The 23,539-nt window shown below is 43.0% G+C and overlaps 1 protein-coding gene across 4 annotated transcripts in view; it reads left to right on the forward strand.

The window, feature by feature from the left end:
- Positions 1–420: 420 nt before the first annotated feature.
- The window catches only part of usp15 (ubiquitin specific peptidase 15), a 31,118-nt gene continuing 7,999 nt past the window's right edge, over positions 421–23,539 (forward strand). Inside the window, exons 1-19 of one of the 4 annotated variants that reach the window (XM_030045605.1) lie at positions 421–515; positions 1,245–1,372; positions 2,064–2,194; positions 4,782–4,908; positions 6,741–6,886; positions 9,196–9,257; positions 9,780–9,869; positions 14,604–14,751; positions 15,439–15,612; positions 16,430–16,588; positions 17,393–17,617; positions 18,045–18,128; positions 19,003–19,097; positions 19,377–19,565; positions 20,191–20,309; positions 20,555–20,836; positions 21,521–21,591; positions 21,909–22,024; positions 22,645–22,794. In XM_030045605.1, the coding sequence (XP_029901465.1) occupies positions 427–515; positions 1,245–1,372; positions 2,064–2,194; positions 4,782–4,908; positions 6,741–6,886; positions 9,196–9,257; positions 9,780–9,869; positions 14,604–14,751; positions 15,439–15,612; positions 16,430–16,588; positions 17,393–17,617; positions 18,045–18,128; positions 19,003–19,097; positions 19,377–19,565; positions 20,191–20,309; positions 20,555–20,836; positions 21,521–21,591; positions 21,909–22,024; positions 22,645–22,794 (2,585 nt within the window). In that variant the 5' untranslated portion in view covers positions 421–426. Of the gene's footprint in view, positions 516–1,244; positions 1,373–2,063; positions 2,195–4,781; positions 4,909–6,740; positions 6,887–7,252; positions 7,344–9,195; positions 9,258–9,779; positions 9,870–14,603; positions 14,752–15,438; positions 15,613–16,429; positions 16,589–17,392; positions 17,618–18,044; positions 18,129–19,002; positions 19,098–19,376; positions 19,566–20,190; positions 20,310–20,554; positions 20,837–21,520; positions 21,592–21,908; positions 22,025–22,644; positions 22,795–23,539 lie in introns of those variants that run through there. The other 3 variants (XM_030045606.1, XM_030045608.1, XM_030045607.1) reach the window with 3 other exon arrangements.

Here is a 23,539-nt window from a genome sequence, read left to right on the forward strand (position 1 = left end):
TTTTTTTTTTTTTTAACACTTTTTTATTGTTTCATATCTTACATTGCATGTGTTTGCAACATATGATATGGCTGCAAATGACTGTCAGGGCAGTGGTTCCTATAATAAAGACCAGGGACGCCTAGGGGTTCTGATATAAAATGTGCTTTGACGTCTTTTAGGTGTTCAAAAAATAAATAGAAAATAAATAGAAAACAAATATTTATTTTTAGCAGCGTGCAACTAGTTGGGGCTCACGGACACTGTGCGGTCAGAATGATGGAGCACTTTTGAACCATTTTCTAGAATAATGTCACCGCTGGGTGTCACGCTTCCCCTGCGCGGCCGACGCGCTCGTGATTGGCTGAGAGATCGTGCGTCGCCCTCTTACGTGCCTCGGCGACGCCCCTCTTTTCCCACCATGCAGCGGGTGATGTCTAAGGAAAGATGGCGGAAGGAGGAGCGGCTGATCTGGATACCCAGAGAGGAGAGGTCGCGGCACTGTTGAAAACACAGCTAAGAAAGGGAGACACCTGGTAAGACTTTGGCTGTGGCTTTTGCGAAGCTGTTGCGCGGCCGGCGGCTGGTTCCGTCGCGGCTGTCAGGGTCTCGGAGGTCGGGAAAGCGGAGGGGGAGCGGGCCGTGTTGACAGTTAGCTGCGAGCTAGCCACCGTTAGCCTGTCAGCTTCATGTGTGTCAGCCTGGCAGCTAAGTTGACGCTAGCTAGCAGGCTGAACAAACACCACATTCCCACAATGTTTTACTCCGCTGCTTACATTTGATACTTCCTTTAGGCCGTTTTCACATTTCTCTCTGGTGACACGATCTCATGAGATTGCTGATGTAGCCTGTCAGCTAACAGAGTCTAGCCAAGCAAGTGGTTTGCCCGTTAGCTCATCCGTCGACTCGGGCAGGGCGGAGTCGGAAAAGCACCTGTCAAAATCACAGAGCCAGCTGGCCGGGCCAAGCAGCAACCTGAACTGACCCAGCGGCAACACTGCTACTGTTACAGCGATCAATCCGTGTGGTGTTTGCCTTTTGAAAGCCAGATTTGTTCGAGTCGCTGATGGTGGGCAGCCCCCAGCTAGCAAAGTATCACCACCATGTCCATTTAGCCTGTGGAGATCAGTGTTGTTAGTGTCACACAGGCATGAAATGAAGACTGTCCCCCTCGCACACGTGATCCTCACCTAGAATGAATAATTGTACCCCCAGCTTGCCTGTTGCCCATTGATGAAGTGTTGCACCTCTCACCCTTTCTGCAGGTACCTGGTTGACAGTCACTGGTTCAAACAGTGGAAGAAATATGTGGGGTTTGATAGCTGGGACAAATACCAGATGGGGGACCAAAATGTCTACCCCGGACCTGTTGATAACTCGGGTCTTCTCAGAGGTAAGACAGAGCCATCTCTTCCTAGATTGTGTGTAGGGCTGAACAGTATATTGTTATCGATAGTAATATCTCAAAAGGCAATGATATAGACAATATCAAATGTCGGGTAACCCTAAGACAGTGAGTAGTCTGTTGTGATCAGAAAATACTTTGTGAAGTAAGTGCATTTTCTACATCAAGGTGATATTATTATACTGGTTTTTGAAGTATGCTCAATTTTCACTGTTGAGCCTATAGTCGTATTCTATTGGTGTCAAGATGTGGCATAAATATTGAAGTTTAAAATGGTGTCCATATTGTGCAGCCCTATTTGTGTGTCACTATTTGCAATATGTTACAATCACAAATATTGTGAAGGAAAGAGGTGCTACTTAAACAATCCGTGGCTGCATTTACAAGTGCTAAACCCTCATGCCGCACCAGGAACCTGAGGTCCGTTCAGCCTAATAGTTCTGGAAGTAATGACAAATAGCGCCCAGAGGAAAAGCGAACAAAAAGACATTGTTTACGGACTGTATAGTGTAGCCTCTTTTGGGCTTCGTAGAAAGCTCTCCAACATATTTTTCTTCTTTGTGTGGTTTTGTGTGAGACATTCAGTTGAGGCTCACCAGTCAACTAGTGATTTAGCTGCCCTGTTTGTCCTACCGAGTCTGCTCCCTGTATGGCATTGTTTGTGTCTCCCTTCCTGTAGATGGGGATGTGCTGGCCATCAAGGAGCACCTCATCGATGAGCTTGACTACATCCTGGTCCCGACAGAGGGCTGGAACAAGCTCGTCAGCTGGTATGGATTGACAGACGGCCAGGAGCCAATCTCACGCAAGGTAAGGGGCACCCTCATTAGCATGGGACCCTGAGAGGATTTGACGGACGGAGAGTGTGTGGTGCAGCGCTGCATGAATGGCAGAACCAGCAGGGTTCACTTGCCGGTTGAAACAGAACACCGGCAAACTAAGGGTGGTTTTCAGAGACATATTGTAGTGGTTGTGGTGGTCAGTAGCTGCTCTTTGCTATGCAGTGTCACATGACTTGTCAGTTGAAAGGGGGAAATTACAGGCTAATAAGGTCATTTGTGGTTATGGTATTACAAAGGTGCAGCAAAAAGAGAACTTGACTTATGTATCAGTATTCTTCAGTATCGAGGGGAAACAGACTGCTGATATTGGAGAGTTTCTTTTACGTCACTTCATGTCCGCCTGATCCATTTAAATTAATGTCTAGCGCACATGACTGAAACTGAATTTTAGGCTAATTCCTGCCTCAGCCTTTTCTTTAGTACATGCTGATTTGGCTCAGCTATTTCTAATTCCACATTTATAACAAACCGCCCAACGTAGATGGACACAATGTGGAATTTGAAGCTTGAGTTACACCATAAGGAACACTGCAGAGTGTAATTGAGTTTGTCGATTATCGGTGCCTGTTTGCGTACAGGAGCTGAAAAAGAAGACGGATATTTTGTTGATATACTGGAGTGATTTGTTTTCATAAAGAGGAGGTGCTAATGCTGTAGCTTTTCATTCATTTGACTGAGTGTTTCATTCATTCGTGTCATGAATTACACTCATTCCTTTGAGGGTTAATGAGTAGTTTCAGACCAGTTTTGGGATGGCGATACAAACTGCTGAGTGGCTGTGTGTTTGCTAACAGCTGGTTAACCAGTGTAATACCCCGTCCAGGCTATTTCTGACTGCACCGGGCCTACTGTACTTGCGCAAATCTCAGCTTCAAATCTCGCCAGTCATGGCATCATGGCTGCTAGACGGTGTTCTTCCTCTCTCTCTCTACCACTCTCTCTTGGCCTCCCCCCCCCCCCCCCTCCATCGACCCTCCCATTTTGCCATGTATGTCGTGGGACGTATCGGGTGGCCACAGGGTTTCTATTTTCAGCCAACACTCTGGATGACTGAAAAGCAACATGGAACGATCTGCAAGACACAACATGCAGGAGGTTCATTATTAGTTCTTCTTTTGTTTTTTTTTCTAACACTTTTCTCACTTCTGCGGGGTTGTCAGCCCAGTGTGCGCGGGGCTGCGCAGGCGTTCAAGGGATTTAGGAGGATTGCGGTCACAGTTTGGACCGTGCGGCTGCTCGCTCTGACATCTTGACTTTTGATGGCCAACACCGGCGGAGCGTTCCGGCGTGTCCTTGTTTTTTGAAGTGGAGGAATGCCGGCTGAGGTCAAACTGAGAGAGAAGCAGCGTCAGAGCTTTTAAGAGGAGAGGGAGAGAGCGAGATAATCAGGATGGGAGGGGTTGAAACAGTTTTGGCTTGGCTCTACTTTGAAAAATTCTGGCAGAGTTTGGCGTGGAGTTGGGCTTTTGCTGCGTGTTGTTAGAAACACATGGGTATTGTGCAAGGGGCAGGATGGGCTCGGGGGGAATCGGGGCTTTGGAAAGGGAGGGCACGGGGGTTGAATCTGAGCCGTGCGAGCGTGGTCGTTGCTGCTCAGAGGGACAGTTGTGAAGTTAGTGCTGTGTGTGCGTGCGTGTGTGTGTGTGTGAGTGTGTGTGTGTATGTGTATGTGTCAAGGGGGCAGTAACAGAGGGGCTCAGCGGTGAAATAAATAGGCCGGGACCCCTCAGCTGTTTCCACGCGCCGCTGCTAATTTAGGCACTTGTTCCTATCAGGGCACTCACATGAGCAGCAACCAGAACAGGAAAGTTACATTTTTTGTCCCCTAGACACAGCGGCTGATTCATCCCAAAATTCACCAGCCACTTTACACAGCAGCTAGTTGTTCAGAGTAGAATAGGCCCTCCAAATCCTGGAGAGATACCTGCCAACATGGCTGCTAGAGGAGACAAGCTGACCAGTCACAGCCAAAAAATAACCAGCTGGTGACTGGTGTTCATTTCCTGCTGTGGTGACAACTAATGTTGCTAATAGGCAGCAGTGAAGAGGTGTCCTTTTTTTGTATCATGACAGTCCACAACAGCTACGTTGTATTTTCATCTGTGAGTTGTACAGGGAGTAAATGGTGAGACAGGAAGAGGGAACAAGATATCTTTAGTTTTGTTAGCCTGTCAGAGCCTCTTTTTTGGTTTATGATGTACCGGCAGCTAAATCATGTGTTTTTCTTGGTGCCATGATCCTATGTGGGTTATGTTAGAGACTTAACATAGCCCACATATCACAAATGTTATTTGTATTAAAAAAGATGGTGTAAATTAGTTTGCATTATCCTGATGGTTTCGTAAATTTAATGCCTGTGTACCTCTGGTTAGAGCTGTTGTTGTTTAGTAGGGATATAATTACATCTGCTAATATAATTACACACATTTTGCAACCACCTTCATATTACTTATTAAGTATAATTTACCATTAATTCAATATGTAATCACTTGGAACTAATGAGTGAAATGAGTATTTCAAGTCTCCTGATTTTTTTTTTTTTTTTTTCCCTTCAGGTGGTTGAACAGGGTATGTTTGTGAAACACTGCAAGGTGGAGGTGTACCTGACGGAGCTGAAGCTCTGTGAAGACAGCAACATGGACAACGTGGTCACCAGACGCTTCAGCAAAGCCGACACGATAGGTAGGAATGAATGAATGAGTCCAGCGAACCTTCCAGAATGAGCCACAGAGAAATTTCAGGCTCATCTGCCAAGCTCTGGTAAATTAAAACAAGGTTATCTGTCAAGCATAATTGTTGCTGGATAAAATTATGTTAGCGTTATTTACTTACAAGTTCACACTCATGAGAAGAATTAAAATTAAATTAAAATTTGAGAACACGCAAAGACCAAAAACTACCCAATTTAAATGTTAGTGTCAGTCCAGCATTTGGTGCCTGGTGGGTGTAAATTTGGCACCCTGCTGTTTGATATTCAAACTCAGCTGAGCATGCTTCACCTGATTGAAGTGAATATCGCCATGGAAATGGGCACATATGGCCATATAATGACTTTATTTATTTCTTGGGCTGACTTGGGAGCTGCGGTGATTTGATCTAAAAATGTTCCTCAACTCTGTTTGAAAACTTTGCTCTGAACCTGTTAATTCCCTCAAGAGGTGCCAAGCCCTTGTTCCCCGAGGCACAGAGGGCGCACCCAAACACGCACACACACACACACACAAACACAAACATAACAGTTACACATGTTGGGCATATAATTGTTGAGTTATTGCGTAATGTTTGCACAAACATGTACACTGCTCTGTTTAGGATGTGAGGAAGAGCTTACTTGGCATTGCCTGTCTGTAAGGCCTAGGTAAGGTATCAGAGGAAACGCTTCGGCACCAATAAATCCCACACAAAACTGCTTTTACACTCTAGCAGCCACCAACCATGTGTTATCATGCCTCAAAAGCAGTGAAGCAGCAGCTGAGTTCAGTGATTAGTTCCTCCTCTGTATTTGAAAGCACTATTCATTTAAATCAGCGTATTTGGTTTAAATGAAAATCTGCATGATTTTGGCTCATGATAGGGACACAGGAGTAAAAACCACTGCATAATATATATTTTTTGTTGTTTGGGATATGTTTTTTTAGATGCCATCTGACTTTCAAAAGAGAACCAATCAATGCTTGCATTTTATTCTTCAGAGAATAACAGGAAGAAAAAGAAATGCCAATCAGCAAGTTTGTTTCTTGAGATAATTTTAACATTTGGAATTCATTCACTATATTTTTTTTCTTCAAAAGTGACGCTAATGTCAAAAATCATTACACTACCCCTAAGTGTTGTTTTTCTGTTGCAGAGCATCACACATCAAGCATGCACACACACACTCACACGCAGTGGAGGCCTAATCCTACATTAATAAGCCTCTAGTTGTAGTGTTTCCTCAGCATGTGTCATCAGATCCTTTTTTAAATGCTTATAATCCATTTCACCATCGCAGGGCAAAATAGTTGTTGTCAGTAACAGCACCATTTGAACGGGATCAAAGCACTGTTTGCCTCTTTAAAAACATCACCTTATCAAAAATAATCTCCTTCACAAGACGGAAAGATCCATCGCTGCTGTGCATGTCTGACGGAAGTCAAAAAATAATGGAAAATTAATGTGAACATTTGCAGGTCTTGACGAGTTTTGGAGTCGTACAGAAAATTCTGGGGAAAAATATGTTTGTTTGGCCTTTTGATGTTGATAGACACACTGTTATTTTTCCTTCACATTCAGTTTGACCAAAAAAGTCATCCAGACATGAAGGTCAGGAATAAGGACGACAGTTTGAAATGGAAGATTTAGGGTGCATGAAAAATCACACGTTGTTAAAATGGGGGTGCAGTTGCATAGTTCTGGGTAAGTTCCCGGCTATTCTAAAGCAGCCTTGAAACCAGGCCGACGTAGCCCTAATGCATGTCATTTTCTTATTTCCTTATATTGAGTTGGTAATCCGCATTTTGACCTTTGTGTTGCAGACATGATAGAGAAGGAGATGAGGAAGCTGTTCAGCATCCCTGACGAGAAGGAGACCAGGCTGTGGAACAGGTACATGAGCAACACCTTCGAGCCTCTCAACAAACCCGACAGCACCATCCAGGACGCCGGCCTCTACCAAGGACAGGTGGGCACTTCTGACGCTTATTGCAAAAGCATCTCATTGCGTCGTCTGTTTAAACACTCCTTATCTTTTTTGGCCTCACAGGTTTTGTTTATTAATTCATGATACATAGTTTTTGAGTGCCATCTTTTTCTACTTGATGATAATCTCTGTGATGGCTTTGCGCAGCGTTTCCCTCTGATCATCAGTAAATCACAGTGTCTCCAGCACCGAAAACATCTTATTCTTTTGATTTTCTGTAGTTGACATTCTTTCTATATCTGTCCTGTCATGGCGGCTCATGTTAGCGACCCAGTTCTTCTTCTGTTTATTCCAAACAAACCACTGTTGCTTCCTGTGACACACAACACACCACTTCCTGTGCATCAGAAGATTTTTCCCAGGCATGAGCTACCAGACACTGGGTGTTTCGAACAGAAACGTAGGAAATCTAAACGATGAAGACACTGAATCTTCACCGGCTCAGTCTTTGTAATTTGTAATAAGAGTGTCGGCTTAGCTGCATTGGTGTAAACTGACCATGTCCACATCCTGGCCTACACTTACTGTACCCTCAGTTGCTTGGTGGCATTGGCCTGGCATGTGAAGTACATCCACCTGGGAGCTGACTAGAGCCACACACGGCCTCTTTACAAGCCCAGACTAATCTAGACAACTGACCACAATAGGCCAGCAGGCTTTAGGCTGGAGGGCCCGTCCATTCACCAGCAGCTGTTCCAGAGGATTGTCTGGCCGTTTTAACTTGCCTTGGACAAAGCCTCGCTAAGTGGGCTAGTGGATGGGATCCATCTGGCTCCCTGTCTTTCCCCACTGGAACAACTACAGCAGGGATTCTCAGCCTTTTCCATCCCAAGGCCCATCTATTCATCATTATGACGTGTCAGGCCCCATAAGAAAAAAATAAAATTCTCACAAACTTTTTTTTTTTGGCCAGTCTATTCTTTTGTCTGTTAAACAAGTGCTGACAATAAATTGCAGAACTGCAATTTTTATGATTTGTGCTACTAAGTCATAAAATCAGGATTGTCCAGAAAAGCTTCAAAAACTAATATAAATTCCCTAAAAATTTCAGTCAGAATAATTACAGTCACTGTGTTTTAACTGTGCAACAATAAAAGACCTTGAAATAAAAATAATTTTAAAAAACAGGTAATCTCAACATCACAAGTTATCGCCTATGATTTTAAAAATTGTGGTACACTACCTTGCCTCCTTGAATAGCATCCTGCTGGGTCAAACATTGCACAGCCCACTAGATGGGCACTTGCAGCTCATCAGTGAGCCATGGTCCACTGGTTGAGAAACCCTGAACTACAGTATGAAGAGGAAACGTATTTTAGCAGCAGCAGTAACAGGTTGTTTGTTCTCCCAGTAGATATTGAGAAATCAGTGGTGGGTCATCCACAAGACAAGACAAGGCAAGGCCAAACAGCAAACCTCCAGTAACAGGTTTGCTAATGTAATCCTTGTGGTTTAAATCCCTCTCTTTTTGTCCCATGATGTTGTACTTTTCAAGGTATTTTTTATTCTCACGATCCCTAAGTTTTCCATAGACTTAATGTCCTGACTCTGAAATCTGATGTTTTTGTCTAAAGCCTTTGCCACTCAGTCAACATAGGGTAATAAGTAATAAGTAGGTGTTAACATTTAAACGAAGTTGTAGTTTCAAAAATGTGCACCAGGAGAGAAGAGAAACTAAAGTTTTATAGGGTGATATCAGTTCATTGGTAACAGGCTGCAATCCTTTTTTTATTGGATATTGGATATTGGATATTGGCGTGTCTATGTCTTCCCTCTCCAATCTGAAAGTCTGCAAAACGAGAAGAAAAAACTCATAACTCCCATGTAATTAGGGTTTGACAGATTGAATTGTTCACTGATAAATCGCGCTGATAATGTATCTTTTTTTGAAATATCAGGTATCAGTATATCCATGTTTTCCCTTCCTGATGTGAAAGCTATTATTCTGTTATCAGTCTTTAAAAAAAAAAAACCTGTATCTGTTCAACACTAGTAATTGGTTTTACTAATCCTTACAGAAGGAGGAGACATTCACGCTCTCTTCACACGAGATGAATGACAAATTTAATAAGCCTCAGTGGTTTTACTGTTATAATATGCACAGATTTTAACATGCGGTACCTCCAAACTACTGTGAATGTTGGTTAATCAATAAAATTTAAAAGGCTGTGTTAGTTTTGCTGTATTTATTGTGAAACGTTAAATGCTGAGTCTCTGAAGTACCAGGACTGCAGATGGATCCTCTGATTGTGAGCTGCCGCTGTGTCTTCTTCATGTCTCCTCTCCTGCAGGTTCTTGTAATAGAGCAGAAGAATGAGGATGGCACATGGCCCCGAGGCTCCACGGCACCCAAGTGAGTGAGCGGCACATCTCTCAGCGCATCTCTCCCTTTTGGCTCGAGGAAGGAGTTAGTCATATTTTGCCACAGGAATAGAGTGCAAGTCCTTACTAGGCTGTATCTGATTTCAGCCGCCAGGCTCTTTATTTTCTCTAGTCAGCAGTGTAGCTACACAGTATTGACCAAAAAAACCCCACATTTTATATATAGTTTATTACCAAGTTGCTGACAGTTTTAAAAAAATACTCCTTCCACTGAGTATCTTGACTAGGAAGGACCTTGAATGATAAAATTGCATCTTGGGATTTAGAAAGGTGTTTGGTACTACATCACTACGGCACCTCATTTCCAAAAAATTCTCCTCTCCGTGACTTTGCCACACTCTACCTTGTTTGCTTTGTCTTTTGTTGCTGACATATCCCTCTGTTTATTGGATCTCATCTCATGAATTTATTTAATTGACCCCCACACGTCTTTCCGGAGAGCTCCTTATTTTTCTCCCTCTCTAACTCATGATCTATTCTTTATCTTTTGAAGGTCATCTGGTGCTTCCAATCTCTCTGCTTTGCCAAAGATCTCGCCTTCATCTCTCACAAACAATCATAACAGCAGCTTCAACAGCAGGAAGTAAGGCCCAGTAGTTGAGTGAATTGCAGACTGAGGGTGGGCTGGGGCGCAGCCAGAGATAGAGCTTAGAGTCGGGCTCACCACAGGCCTCCAGAAACCAATTCCAAAACAGCAGCCTCCTAAAAAAAAAAAAAAGCTACAGAACACATGCAAGTTGATCAAATCAGCCGTTCTTGTCTTCTCTTTTCTTTTCTTTGTTTAAATTAAGCTCCTACATTACGTTTAGCTGGCAGCAAGTCACAATAAAAACAAAATCAGAGCATAGATGTAATTCAAGTATAAAAAAAATGTCATTGAAACAGTCAGAAATGATTAATGCGGCAGATCCAGTGAATCTGCAAGGGGAGAGTGAAGACGTATTTGATCAGGATGGGGAGCACCATCAATTTAAATCCTGCAAAAATACAGTGCTTGGCGGTCTTCCTTACAAATTGCCTGCATGTTGCTGTCAGTGTTTGATTTCTTGTCAACACTGTGCTAAGATGCTCGTAGTTCTGAACAGTTTGCACTCCCTGACCTTTGATAATTGTCTGGCAGGGCGGGTGTGATGTTTTTTTCCGAAAATCAGTGGCCTTTTCTTTTCTACACTGCTCTGTTCTGTTCTTCTAAAGTCAGTCATAATTAATGAGCTGATTTACCGTATGCCAATATGAGGCTTTTGGAGCTTTGCGATGGACAGGTCTATCTCTGGCTGTGGTTTGGTCTGCTGACAATGCAGATTCAGCTGCAGGAGGTGATATCTGGGAGCGGGAGGGGGGATTACATGGCATTGATCGCTCTGGAGTGTTTTTCAGCCTCAGCAGTGCTCTCTAAAAACGGCCTACAGGTGCTTCTGGATGCCTTATTTAGGAATTAGTTGTTAGTGCTCCTCCGCTAATTTGACACTCGACTCATTGATGATGCTAACTAGGGCTGCACAATTACAGCAAATGTGATTTTTTTTTTCTTTTTTTTTTTTTTTACAAAATGTTGTGATTTTTGTATTGTAATGAATATTACACGTATCAATTATTTTTCTGGATCCTATGAAACTACCATTTTATTGCTCTTATACTTCAAAATGATAAATAATCACTATGCTGTTACCTTTGAGGCAACTTTGCACAGAATCTGCACCGTGCTCGCTTGTCATCATCTGGTTTAAACCCAAAGCATCTGCACATGACTGGGGATGATCCACTTTTAAGAACTACAACAGATTTTTTTCATGTTAAGTCTCAGGAGAAGGGTTTTGGTCTCTAACACTGGCCTGATCCTTTTTTTTTTTTCCACTTTGCTTGCTGCTACATTATTCCAAACATGGTCTGTGTAAGGTTTTCTGTTTCCTTGCACTTGAATTGCCTCCTCCTCCACCTTAAGCTTTCTTTTTTCTACATGGGTGCACATTGTGCATTCGAAGCTTGTGATTGATCGTGCTTAATGGAAAGCGCTTCTGCCACACTAGGCCTTTCAGGGCAATCGCAAAATACACAGTTCATTATCTCCAAATCACATGAATGCTAGTCATGGCGATATCAGATTGCAATTATGTGATCATCTGATTAATTGTGTAGCCCTAATGCTGGCATATACATTATCTGAAGCCTTACTTTTGAAGCCCTACTTACTTTTTTAATACATTTTCCTGAAAGCGTCCTAACCATTAAGGCGCTTGGTAATATGTAGTGATTTTAGTGCACATGGGGTAGCTCAGCCCGGATCCACACAGTCACATCCTGCAGTCTCGCACACCTCACACATCAGGCCAGCCTCGTTTTTTCCTGCATGTGAGGTGAAGTCCAGCCCAGTCCCTCTCTGCAGACAGCTTCATTCTCTGCTTCTGCTTTCTAATGAGTTCACTGTAGCCTCAGTTTACGAGTGTGGCCAAAACGATGGCACCCAGAAGCCCCGTCAGCCCTGCGCTAGAGAGCACTGCTCCACTGTGGGTGGAGCTGTATCCTGTGCTGTCCTATAGACCTCACTGTCCCCTCTTTCCACTGTATGTGTGGTTAACTGCATGCCGGAGTGTGTATGTGTTGTGCGTGTCTTAGATATAGACACTCTGTTTCTCACTGTGCAGTATCGGAATGCAGGAATAATAGCCACAGAGTTGGCCACCCAAAAAAAAAAAAAAAAAAAAAAAAAAAAATCAATATTGACACATAATGAGCTGAACTGAGCCTGCGACCTTTTAACATTCATAAGGATTTTTTGCTGTCGAGTGGGAAAAAATATCAAACTACTGCAACACAGCAGCAGCATAATTATTTTGCAGCATTTTCTGCTGGTGTGTACTTATCTTTGTCTGGTTGGGAGCATATAGTGTAGGCCCAGGCTTACACATTGTGCCATTTCACAGGTCTACATTGCATCATAAGAGAGAAGTTGCATCATTTTCTTTAGTATTGGTGGATATTTAAAATGTGCACAGCGGGTGACTTGGGGAAATCTGATCTTCTCTTCCCAGCAGCTATCCTGTCCCTGACTCACTGTACTGCCAGCGCCATCATTTCCTCTGAATTATGCATGGAGCTACTTTTTTTTCATATTAAGTGCTCCTACATTACGTAAGGCATGTCTTTTTGATTGTGTGGTTCTGGCCTGGTTGGCGTAGCTTTAGTAGCAACACTACTGTAACAGCAGAGCCTTTAGTGTCAGTGTCCTCCGAGGTGGCGGTGTCCTCGGCTTCTGGCAGGCCCTTCTGTCTCTCCCTGTCTCTCTTTCTACCTCTCGTCTCCCTTTGAGCTTGTTGCAGTGCACCTTCTGCAGTCTAAGTGACCTTCAGAATACATTTCATCTGCTCCTGCTCCCCTCGTTGCTTGCCTAAACATACACACACACACACACACCTACACAGAGAGAGAGAAAGAAAGAGAGAGAGAGAGATAGAGAGAGAGACTGGCCCTTGCTGTGAAAACAACACTCTCTTCAGGACCTAGTTATTTATTTAGGCCCCTCTTCCTGAGGCGCTGATAGAGACAGCCATGGCATATTAAAGACAGTGAGACTGTCAGAGAGTATGTCATTCACACACACACACACACACACACACACACACACAGAGAGAGGGGGGATGCTAAAGTAGTCAAAGGGTGTGTTTTATCAGTGGAGAGAATTTATGTGTGCTGGGGAGAAAGCAAGCGCCAAAGAGTGTGTGCACAAATGAAAGACACAGATAGATACAGAGATTGAGCAAGAGTGAGTGTGTCAAAGTGTGTGTGTGAGAGAGAGAGAGAGAGAGAGAGAGAGGGGAAGGTAGAGTGATACTGAGAAAGAGTCAGGCCTGTGAATACTGCAGCCTCAGCTGGATGCAGTGGATCAGCTGCTCCCTCCATCCCCATCTCATTTCTCTTCTGTCAGGCCCCCCCCCTCGCTCTGTCCTCCCCTCCCCCTTCTCATTTTGCCTCGTTCTTTCCCTCCCCCTCTCTGTCCCTCTCTCTCTCTCTTTCTCCCTCTCCCTCTCCCTCTCTCTCTTCTTCTGTGCACCTCTAGCTCCGGTAGCAGTAGTCTTGAGCATCCTTGCCGCTGCTGATGCTGCTATAAATATCTGCTGGTAGCAGTAGAGCAGCAGAGAGCAGCAGGCAGGCCAGAGGGAGGAGCAGAGGACCGAGCAGAGACCAGAGGACAGGACGGGACAGGACAGAACAGAACAGGACAGGACTGGGGGAAGGGATCTGAGTCAGAGAGGGTGACAGGATGGCATGCAAACCGTCCCGGAAAAGAAGAAAGGGGGGAAGGGAGAGGAAGGGAACCGCTCAGTTAGCTCTAACTAGGGAGCTCTAAGCTTCCTGGCCATATAGCTCACTCACTTAGATCTCTGCACAGAGTGTGTGTTTGTCAGCATCTTAGCCGGTTGTTTTGTTTACTACGTGGCAGAGGAGAGGCCTGCTCTGGACTTAGGAGTCAAAATCAGGCCCAAACTTGGCTTGGACTATCTTTGTGCTGCTTCTGGAGCTGGACTAGTCAACGCTGGGACTCAACACTGGAGTTTGGAGCTGGACTTTGCATCCCAGCTGGTCAAATTAAAAAAAGAACGGGTTTTGCTCACCCCAGACCCGAACCGAACCCCATCCAGACTGTGGTTCCTTTTGTTTTGGGCGGAGATGCGGGCCGGCGCGGGCTGGACCGGGGCGGGGCTGAGATGCCATGCTCCTGTGCTGCTGGTGGTGCCTGAGGCCTGAGGCGGTGGAGCTGGACAGCAGGAGGGTGGACCGGGTGCTGAACTGCGAGGCCCCTGTCTCCACCACCGTCACAACTGGCTCCCTCGACCAGTGGGAGCCAGAAGCGGCCAACGGCGCGCTGCAGCCCTCCCAGAGGTCTGCTGATTGCCATTGGGCGCCTACTTTTAGCTCTCTGGATATAGCTTTGGTTCTCTTCTGGGGGTGGGATAGATAGGGGAGGATCTAAGTGTGTACGTCATGTTCTGTAGGATTGCACTGTTGCGTGGCATTTGGTTTGAGATAACATAGAGGAGGCCAGAGCTTTTCCCAGTGGTCTCTTGTAGCTTATTGTTGACTGCATTAATACCATAGATATGATCATCTTGGTAATAAGATGATTATAATCGTGAAGTAGACTTTGTAGTGTTGACATTAACCTACTTATCTTAACGTAGATGTCATAGTGATTAATATGTGTGTGCATTAGTGTGTTTGCTAGCTTTTCTGTGTTTGTATGATTTTGACAAGCCGCTCTCCAACATCGTATAACCTATGTGTGTGTGTGTGTGTGTGTGTGTGTGTGTTCATTACACAGTGTGAAGAACTCGAGCTACAGTCTGCCGTCCTACCATCCGTACAGCAACAGCTATGATTACTCAGACCAGGGCAGACAGAGCGAGCGCTCAGGCCTCTGCGGACTCTCCAACCTGGGCAACACCTGCTTCATGAACTCTGCTGTGCAGGTAAACGCACACCCTCAGGGATCTCTGCACAGGGACGTCTGGAAAACTTTACAAGTATTTAAAAATTGCGGAATTGGAGGGATGGTATGGTATGGAAAAATGTATGACTGCATTATTTGTCGTTATGCCCCCAAATGTACATGTGTTCAGCTCACTGGTTTAGGCCTGAGTCCCTGAGCTACTCACTTTTGAAGTGTAAAGGGTGCACAAATTTTGTACAAAAACTGGAAAAAAATGTAATTCTTTATAATACATTCACCAAATTGTACAAATACAGGGTTTTTTTTTTTTTTTTTTTTTTAAAGATCGATAAAAAATTTTTTAAAAATTGTGTTTGTTCCAATAATATAAGACACTTGTGATTCCGGTAGAAACCTGAGCAAAACTTTTGAATTTGAACATTTCCAGGTCTTGAAAAGTTTTAGAGTGGGGGGTAGATGTAACAGCTGAAACACTTAAAACTCTACATTTTATCTCGTTATTAGCAAACTGTCATATCACATATTATGATATCTGTTGTTGAGGAAAATAATCGTCCTTTCACTAAATTAAAATAAACCGAAATCGAAAATGATAAAAGTCTGGTATGGAAGAGAGCAGAGAGCGTGTGAGAGGGCTGAAACAATCCTCATTCATCATTTCATTTATCATTTTGTCATGTCCTCTCGTGTTTTTGTGTCCCCTCAGTGTTTAAGCAATATCCCTCCGCTTACGGAGTACTTCCTCAAAGACAAGTACACAGACGAGCTGAATGAGGACAATCCGCTGGGCATGAAGGGGGAGATCGCCAGAGCCTACGCCGAGCTCATCAAGCAGGTGTGGTCGGGCAAATACAGCTACGTCACCCCCAGGCCTTTCAAGGTAAAACTGCTTCACTCAGTTTCAATGGTATTTCCTTCCATTGCAGCCTCTGTCCTTGGAGTAGTTACCTATGCAGGAGAAAAACTAATGCTCAGTGAGCCTGGCTTTTTTCTCTAAAGCACTGTACATACAGTGCTGTGTTTTTTTGTTTTGTTTTTTTGTATCTCAAAATATACAGAGAGAGAGGGAGAGATTTGCTTTTATTGAGCCTCCAAAGGGAAAATTCAAATCCAGGATTCATAAATATAAATTTCAGCTGATTTCAGCTTCCTCACAAACTGCTTAAGTTAACTGGGCTGAGAAACAAACAAACAAAAAAAACAAGAACAAGATAAATATCCATCCGCTTCATCCAAACAGCCTGTGCAACATAATCTGAAGTGTTTAGTAGCCAAATGATTTCATGTTGTGTTTACAAGCAGGTGTTAGTATCACCATCAAACTGGAGATACAGGGTTCCATGATTTAACAAAGTTAGACTGAGGCACTGTTTCGCACACAAGTCAGTCCTAAAGCCAAATATGCTGCTTAATCCCAGATCAAAAATACACTGAATATATACTGGATTTGAATATTGTCTGTGGTTTTAATATTTTGTTAAATGTATTCATCTTTGTTTTCTGTCTTTTTTGTGGTGTGCAAATAAAGCTGCTGATCGTGTTTTATCATTTTGTGTATCTTTTTTCAGATGAACGTTAACTAATGCACGGGAAAATCATGACTTTTTTTTTTTATGAGTAAAATGGTGAACTTTTATATATTTGTGCCTCTGCACAATTTATTTTTTTGAATATGTGTGTATGTTTCCACCTTCCAGACCCAGGTGGGCCGTTTCGCCCCCCAGTTCTCAGGCTACCAGCAGCAGGACTCCCATGAGCTGCTGGCCTTTCTGCTGGACGGCCTCCACGAGGATCTGAACCGCATCAGGAAGAAGCCTTACATTCAGCTCAAGGACGCTGACGGCAGGCCTGATAAGGTGATGAGACAAATGTAGAAAGTCAAACAATAAGAAAATCAATTCAACAAACTCCAGGTCATGAGCTGTATGGAAAAAAGGATGGAAGAAAACTGTTTAACATATAAAACATTTGAAAATATTTCGAATCTAGATTGTCTTTTTCACACTTTTGATGTTTCTTACAATTACTTTCAGCTATTCAACAGTGTTATATTAATTATACTTACTTGCCACTGTGGGCGCTACACTTTTTATGTAGACTGTCACCGCACATATTTTGGTATATGTTGCTGTAAAGAATAATTTTTAACCATGTAATTGCTGAACTGTCATATTGCTTATCAACAACCGGCTTATGTTATATTCAGTATTGACCAGAATTATCAAACCCAGTCCAAGAAAAAATGAAAAATGTGTAACATTGGTTAATGATTGAATTAATTAATGGTTGGTAATAATCGTCCCATAATGATGGTTCAGCTAGGAAACTATAACTCTTTTCTTGCATGTATTCTTAACAATATCTTTTAAAAAAATGTGTCTCTTATATTTATTCTGTGACTATTCACGTTATTGTACCAATGTAGTTTTTCAGTGGTTGCACAAGCACATATTTTCACCACCGACTGTCTGGTGATTCTGTTCAGTGTTGTGTAATTCTTCTCGTCTTCCCTCGGTGGGAGTAACTGGGGACTCCTGCTCTTTTCAAACTGTGTCTGTGCTGCCATGCTTCGCTGTATCAGTGTGGGCGGTTTATACTCACTTTGCTGGAAATATCAAATTTTTTATTTATTTATTTCTCTGCCTGCTCGTCTGTCCCAGGTGGTGGCGGAGGAGGCGTGGGAGAACCACATCAAAAGGAACGACTCCATCATCGTGGACATCTTCCACGGCCTCTTCAAATCCACCCTGGTGTGTCCTGTCTGTTCCAAGGTCTCTGTGACCTTTGACCCTTTCTGCTACTTGACCCTGCCGCTGCCAATGAAGAAGGAGCGTACACTGGAGGTCTATCTGGTCAGACTGGACCCTCTGGCCAAACCCACACAGGTAGCATGTCAGGCATCAACATGATAGGAAAATAAATGAATGGTTGTCTTAGTGTCATGCCACATAAATGGCCTGTCCTGTATGGGATTACATGAACCATTGTGTCACATGTATTTACCAATATCTACAACCTGACATATTGACATGTCAATCAAGAGGTCAGAGGTCATTGTTCTGCGGCAAATTCTGCTTCCTTTTCCTAAGATGTGATGGCTGCTTCCTAGTTTCTGCAATATTCTCATTTTGAAGAGTGCAGAGTATTGTACAGTTCAAGATCTTTCACATAGCACTGAGTCACTTTCTGTGTTTGCTGTGATCCAATCTAAAACCTAACCTTTGAACAGTGCTGCCCCAACGTCCTGTTTCAGCTGGAAATGTGTCAAAGCTAAATCTATATCTCAGAATTACTGTATTCTTTCTGTTTCAGTATAAGCTGACAGTGCCCAAGGTGGGCTACATCTCTGACCTGTGTACCGCCCTCTCCAGCCTGTCTGGTGTGCCTGCTGAGAAGGTAAAAAAAAAAAAAAAAAGTCACACTCAGCTCTCATCAGGTCAATAACCCTGGTCTCCTATTAGTCATCACACTATAATGCTGAGCTGTCTTCAGGCTGCACAGGCCAAAATAGGACAAAGAAGAAATGCAAAAGTGCAAGTGCGGCAACAAAACTCTAAGGGCATATAAAAACATTTCATTACACACTTAAAGAGAGCAAAAAAAATAAAGATAAAATAAAAATGACCCAAATGAGCCAGCACTGAACAGTACTGAATTTTATGACAGTGCTTCATTGACTAACCTGTACAGAGCAATGATTTCGTATTTTTCTTCAACATGTTGTAATGAATGTTGAAGATTATACGCTGAGAGAGAGAACAAACATTACTAGGAAAAGGCAAATAAGTACTGCATGTCTCGCTTTTATTTAGTACATTTGTCTCTTGGTTGTGTATTTTAGCATCACAATAGTCCTTTGGCACGGATAGCCGACTTTAGCTTGGTATGCACAAAGTATCTGACATCTGTGTTCATTTCAGTGCATACCTTCCTTCGAGATGAACTTTGGACCGATGCCGCAATACTTGTTGAGAATGCTTATCAGTTACATTTGGTTTGGAAAAGTGCTTTTCTGTTGGATTGTGCAGTCCACATATTCAGTGTGTGAATGACTGATTTGGGATTTTGAATAATCTTTGGTCACCCTTTCAGTGCATTTATGCATTCCAAACATTACATGAACCTTACACTCAATAGCGAAGGGATCATTCTATCTGCTCGAGTGTAACACACTCTGGGCCACCAGGTCTCTAATTGCTTTAGGTCTGCAGTAGTTTTTCTCTTGCCTGACTCGACTGTGTGTTCCTCTCCAACACTCGACCACCCCCAGATGATTGTAACAGACATCTATAACCACCGCTTCCACCGGATCTTCGCCACCAACGAGAACCTGAGCAGCATCATGGAGAGAGATGACATCTATGTGTGAGTGTCAAAGCTGAGCTCATCTGCTACCGTTTTAACTTTGATCAGCCTGAAATGAAAGTGTAAAACAGTTGGTTGGGTGAGATCGGCGGATGGTCGGGTGGGTGGATGGACTGCTGCCCTGTGTGGCGGAGTGGATAAAATTTAATATTCACTCAATAATAATTAGAAACACTTACAGTAGGGTAGAGGAAATGACATATCACAATTCAGTCATGCTGTGGACATACAGCGTATCCAGAGTGACTTGAATGACTGACCTTACTCCTTTCTGTGCAGGTTTGAGGTGGCGGTGAACCGGCAGGAGGACACCGACCACGTAGTGATCCCAGTGCACCTTAGGGAGAAGTACAAGCAGTCGGGCTACAACCACACCAGCACGCCGCTGTTCGGACAGCCCTTCCTCATCACCGTCCCCAGAACCCTCAGTGAAGATAAGCTTTACAACATGCTGCTGCTACGCCTCTGGTAGGCTCAAGTTGCTGGCCGCTATTCAAATACAACCGTTAAAGTTTCATTCAGAAAAATGGCTTATAAAAGAGCCGAAGCAAACGTTAAGTTGGTAAATCCAGCAGCCACTGAGGCAGATTGGCAAAAAAATTGATTTCCTGTCTTGATTTTAGTGCTTTATTAAGGCGTGTAATCAAGACGGGGCTTAAAGTTCTCAGGCGCCGTTCCTGGTTTCAGGTCATTTTAGATTCATAAAATGCTTAATTGAATCCAGTGAACACAAATCTTCCAGGACAACTTTATAGACAACTTTATAGACAGCTTCTTTCTTGCTTTAAACCCTGGTAAGAGCAGATATAAAGATAATTAAATTTAAACCCCCCAAATTGTTTTCTTATTTGTTAGGACCCAGTGATCAAAGAGTTTATGGCGTCCCCAGACAGTTTCACCCAATGATTGTCAAACATTAAGAGTGAGGAAAAAAACACAGCTTCACTAATTACAAAGAGAAATTTTAGAGTGTTCAGAGAAGGAATGTCCACACAAAGTGTTAGTTTCCAAAATGTAAATGATTTATTTCACATTTAAGTGTGCCAGTGCGAAGCAGTTGGGGTAAATGAGAATGGTGTTGTTGTGTTTGCAGCCGGTTTGTGCGCTCTGCTGCGGAGGAGGATGAGGAGGACTGTGAGGAGACACAGGCGTCCAAGCAACACGCTGTTAATGGCAACGCCACCAATGGACTCCTAGAGGAGGGATCGCCTAGTAATGGCCCACACACATACAAACACACTGTCAAACTGTGCATACATACTGTACATATGGGCATACGTCCACTAAGCTAAGAGAAGCACCTGTAGCAGCAAACATATGTCAGCAAACTTTTCCTATACTTTAAATAGAATAATTGATTCATTACTTTTTTTTGTTTGGTTTTGTTGTTTATTATTGTAAAGTTTGTTTTGAAAATCCATATCCAGAATCGAAATCTCCTCTTTGTCCTTTTCCAGGCGAGATGGAGACTGACGAGCAGGACGACGAGTCCAGTCAGGACCAGGAGCTGCCCTCTGAGAATGACAACAGCCAATCAGAGGACTCGGTGGGCGGGGACAACGAACTGGAGAACGGTTTGGTTGGTCCGGAAAACTCCACCAAAGGCCAGCAGACAGCGGGGCACAACAAAAAGAGACTTTTTACATTCCAGTTCAACAACATGGGCAAGACAGACTTCTCCCTCATCAAGGAGGACACCAGGCAGATCCGCTTCGACGAGGGACACCTTCGACTCAGCGGTATGGACCAGTGTTAAATCAAGAAATGCTGTAAATAGGATATACTCAGCTTGGTAGAAAATAAAACAAAAAGTAAAAATCATCATTGAGCATCCCCAATAAGTAAAACTGTTACAATTTTGCAACAAGAACTTCAAAAAATGGCTGAATTTGTGCCGTCATGTAGTAGAAATATCACAAATTTCAGTCGGTGGATGCCTTATTCGGGAACAGGACTCTTAAAATAACACTGTCATGCAACTGAGTCGGAGCGTAGAGAAACATGGATGGATAAATTATTACTCCCTTCATGCAAAACATTGATGAGTTGAGTCCAAATAAGAGCCATTATCCCTTATTGATTCCCCTTATTAAATCTGCAACAGTCATAATGGAGGAGATGTGGATAAACAGAGGCAGACGAGTTGGAGAAGGATTTTGTAGCTTTGAGACAACTGAGGTTTGGATGATGTAAATATCAGGAAGATGTCCTGATATACTTTCCACAGTCAATGTAAATTAATGACTGTGAAGATAAATGGACCACGTGAGTAACCAAACTATAAATGGATAGACAGCAAGTAAGGAATAACATAATAAATGGAGGAATAACATAATAAATGGAGGATGGGGTTAACAGAGGGAGAGAAGCTGAAGAGGACTCGTCTGTGATTTGTGTATTCACACTCTGTCCTCCTGCTGCAGACCGCTCCTATCTGTCCTTGGACTGGGAGCCAGAGATCAAGAAGAAATACTTTGATGAGAGCGTCGCTGAGGTAGAGCTGATGTTAACTAATGGATCACTTTTTCGCATGCATACTCCTATAGCAGGGCTAGAACAAGAAATGGGCTGTGTGACAATGACAAAGCATTTTTTTAGACTAAATTTGTCACAGCTTTGTAAGCACAGGATGTATGTATATATAGGAGATTTTCCTTATATAGTATGACTGCATGCTTACAGCACTTTTCCATAAGCTTAGACATAAGTTAACACCCGTGTAAGGTTAAGTGTTTATTTTACAACAGTGTCCTATGTCTGGTGGTGTTCGGTCTAACAGCTGGATGTTTTTGTCTTTGTGACTGAGCGCAGGACTTCGACAAGCATGAGAGCATGGAGTACAAGCCTCAGAAGAAGGCCTTCTTCAAGCTCAAGGACTGCATCGAGCTGTTCACCACTAAAGAGAAACTGGGGGCAGAGGACCCATGGTGAGAAATGCACACTGCGCAGTCCAAACAGCTCACCTTTAACGATGAGGATGCCTTCTGCACTGTTGCCTTTGGCAGAGAACCAGCTGGGAAATAACTCAAGTTGCTGGTGAATGTTGGGATGTACACCAACCATTGTGGCCTGTAAACAACAGATTTCTCATTTAGAAGATAGTTAATCTGAAGGCCACGAGCTCAGGGACGTGCTTGGTTGGTATGTTTTATTCAAACAAGTCAATAAATAAAGCATGCCGAGGCTCCCATCGTTTTTGCAATGCTGATGGTAATAATACTGTGTATGGAGATGGCATTTTTTCTGTTTTTTGGAAAGAATTTAATTTTTCCATCTTTTATATGATTTATGTCAATAAAGCTGCGGTATACTGCACAAAATCATGCTTCATACTTGTAGCTATGATCATGCTGATGCCTTAGGTATACAGCATTTTACAGTTTGCTTGTTGTTACAGGTTTAATGCAGTGTAAATAAAATAAAGTTTAGCAGCCAGTGAGAAAAGAGCAGTAATCCCATACCTGGGCTTGCTGCTCATCACGCCAAATAGTGTGCGTTTGTGTTCACATGCAGAGGATGACGTGTTCCTAACTTGCTCCTCTCGCAGGTACTGTCCGAACTGCAAACAGCACCAACAGGCAACCAAGAAGCTGGACCTGTGGTCTCTGCCGCCGGTGCTGGTGGTTCATCTGAAACGCTTCTCCTACAGCCGATACATGAGGGATAAACTGGACTCACTGGTCGACTTCCCACTCAGGTACACACACACACACATACACACACACTCTGACAGAAGCGCAAACAAAGTTAAAGTGATACATAACAGTGGAATTATCCATAGTTCCTCCTCCTGTTTTGCTAAACCAACATCATCCACTCCACATAAACATACACACACTATATACATAAAGTCTCATGTACGTTAATGTAATTACATGCACTTTTCCTAATTTAATTCAGTGTAATGCCATTTTGTCGGAGTTATTGTGACTTTGTTTTGTTGCCCAGGTTTCATATTTTTTCATATCTGATGATATTACAAAGAACAGAACATGTTATTATAAAGAACAGATTACCAGACTACAGGGCCTTCAGCAGCACAGTGTGTTTTGTCACCTCCTGGTATTTTACTAGGTTATTTCATAAGGACAGGGAGTCGCTGGACATCTTAACACTTTTATATTGCTGATATTTACAGCAGGCAAAATATTTAAAATTTTTCATGGGTTCTACAATGCTGATTTTTTTTTTTTTTCAAAATGTTTTTAGTTAAATGATGGCATTTTATGATTGAACATTGCTTTCTGTGTAGTATCGTGTGAAAAAAATTAAATGCCCATGTTGTTTACTAGGTGAATGATATTTTTCTCATTGTTAAAAAGAAATAGTCATATTTCTGTGAATGCAAAAGCGCCACAGTGAATTGACTTTCTCAATAAAAAATGTCCTTATGTTCACAGAAAACCTTAGGTCCAGTTCTTGGAATACAATATTTTACAGGT

Source organism: Myripristis murdjan, chromosome 23, assembly GCF_902150065.1.
Source record: "Myripristis murdjan chromosome 23, fMyrMur1.1, whole genome shotgun sequence".
Classification (NCBI taxonomy): domain Eukaryota; kingdom Metazoa; phylum Chordata; class Actinopteri; order Holocentriformes; family Holocentridae; genus Myripristis; species Myripristis murdjan.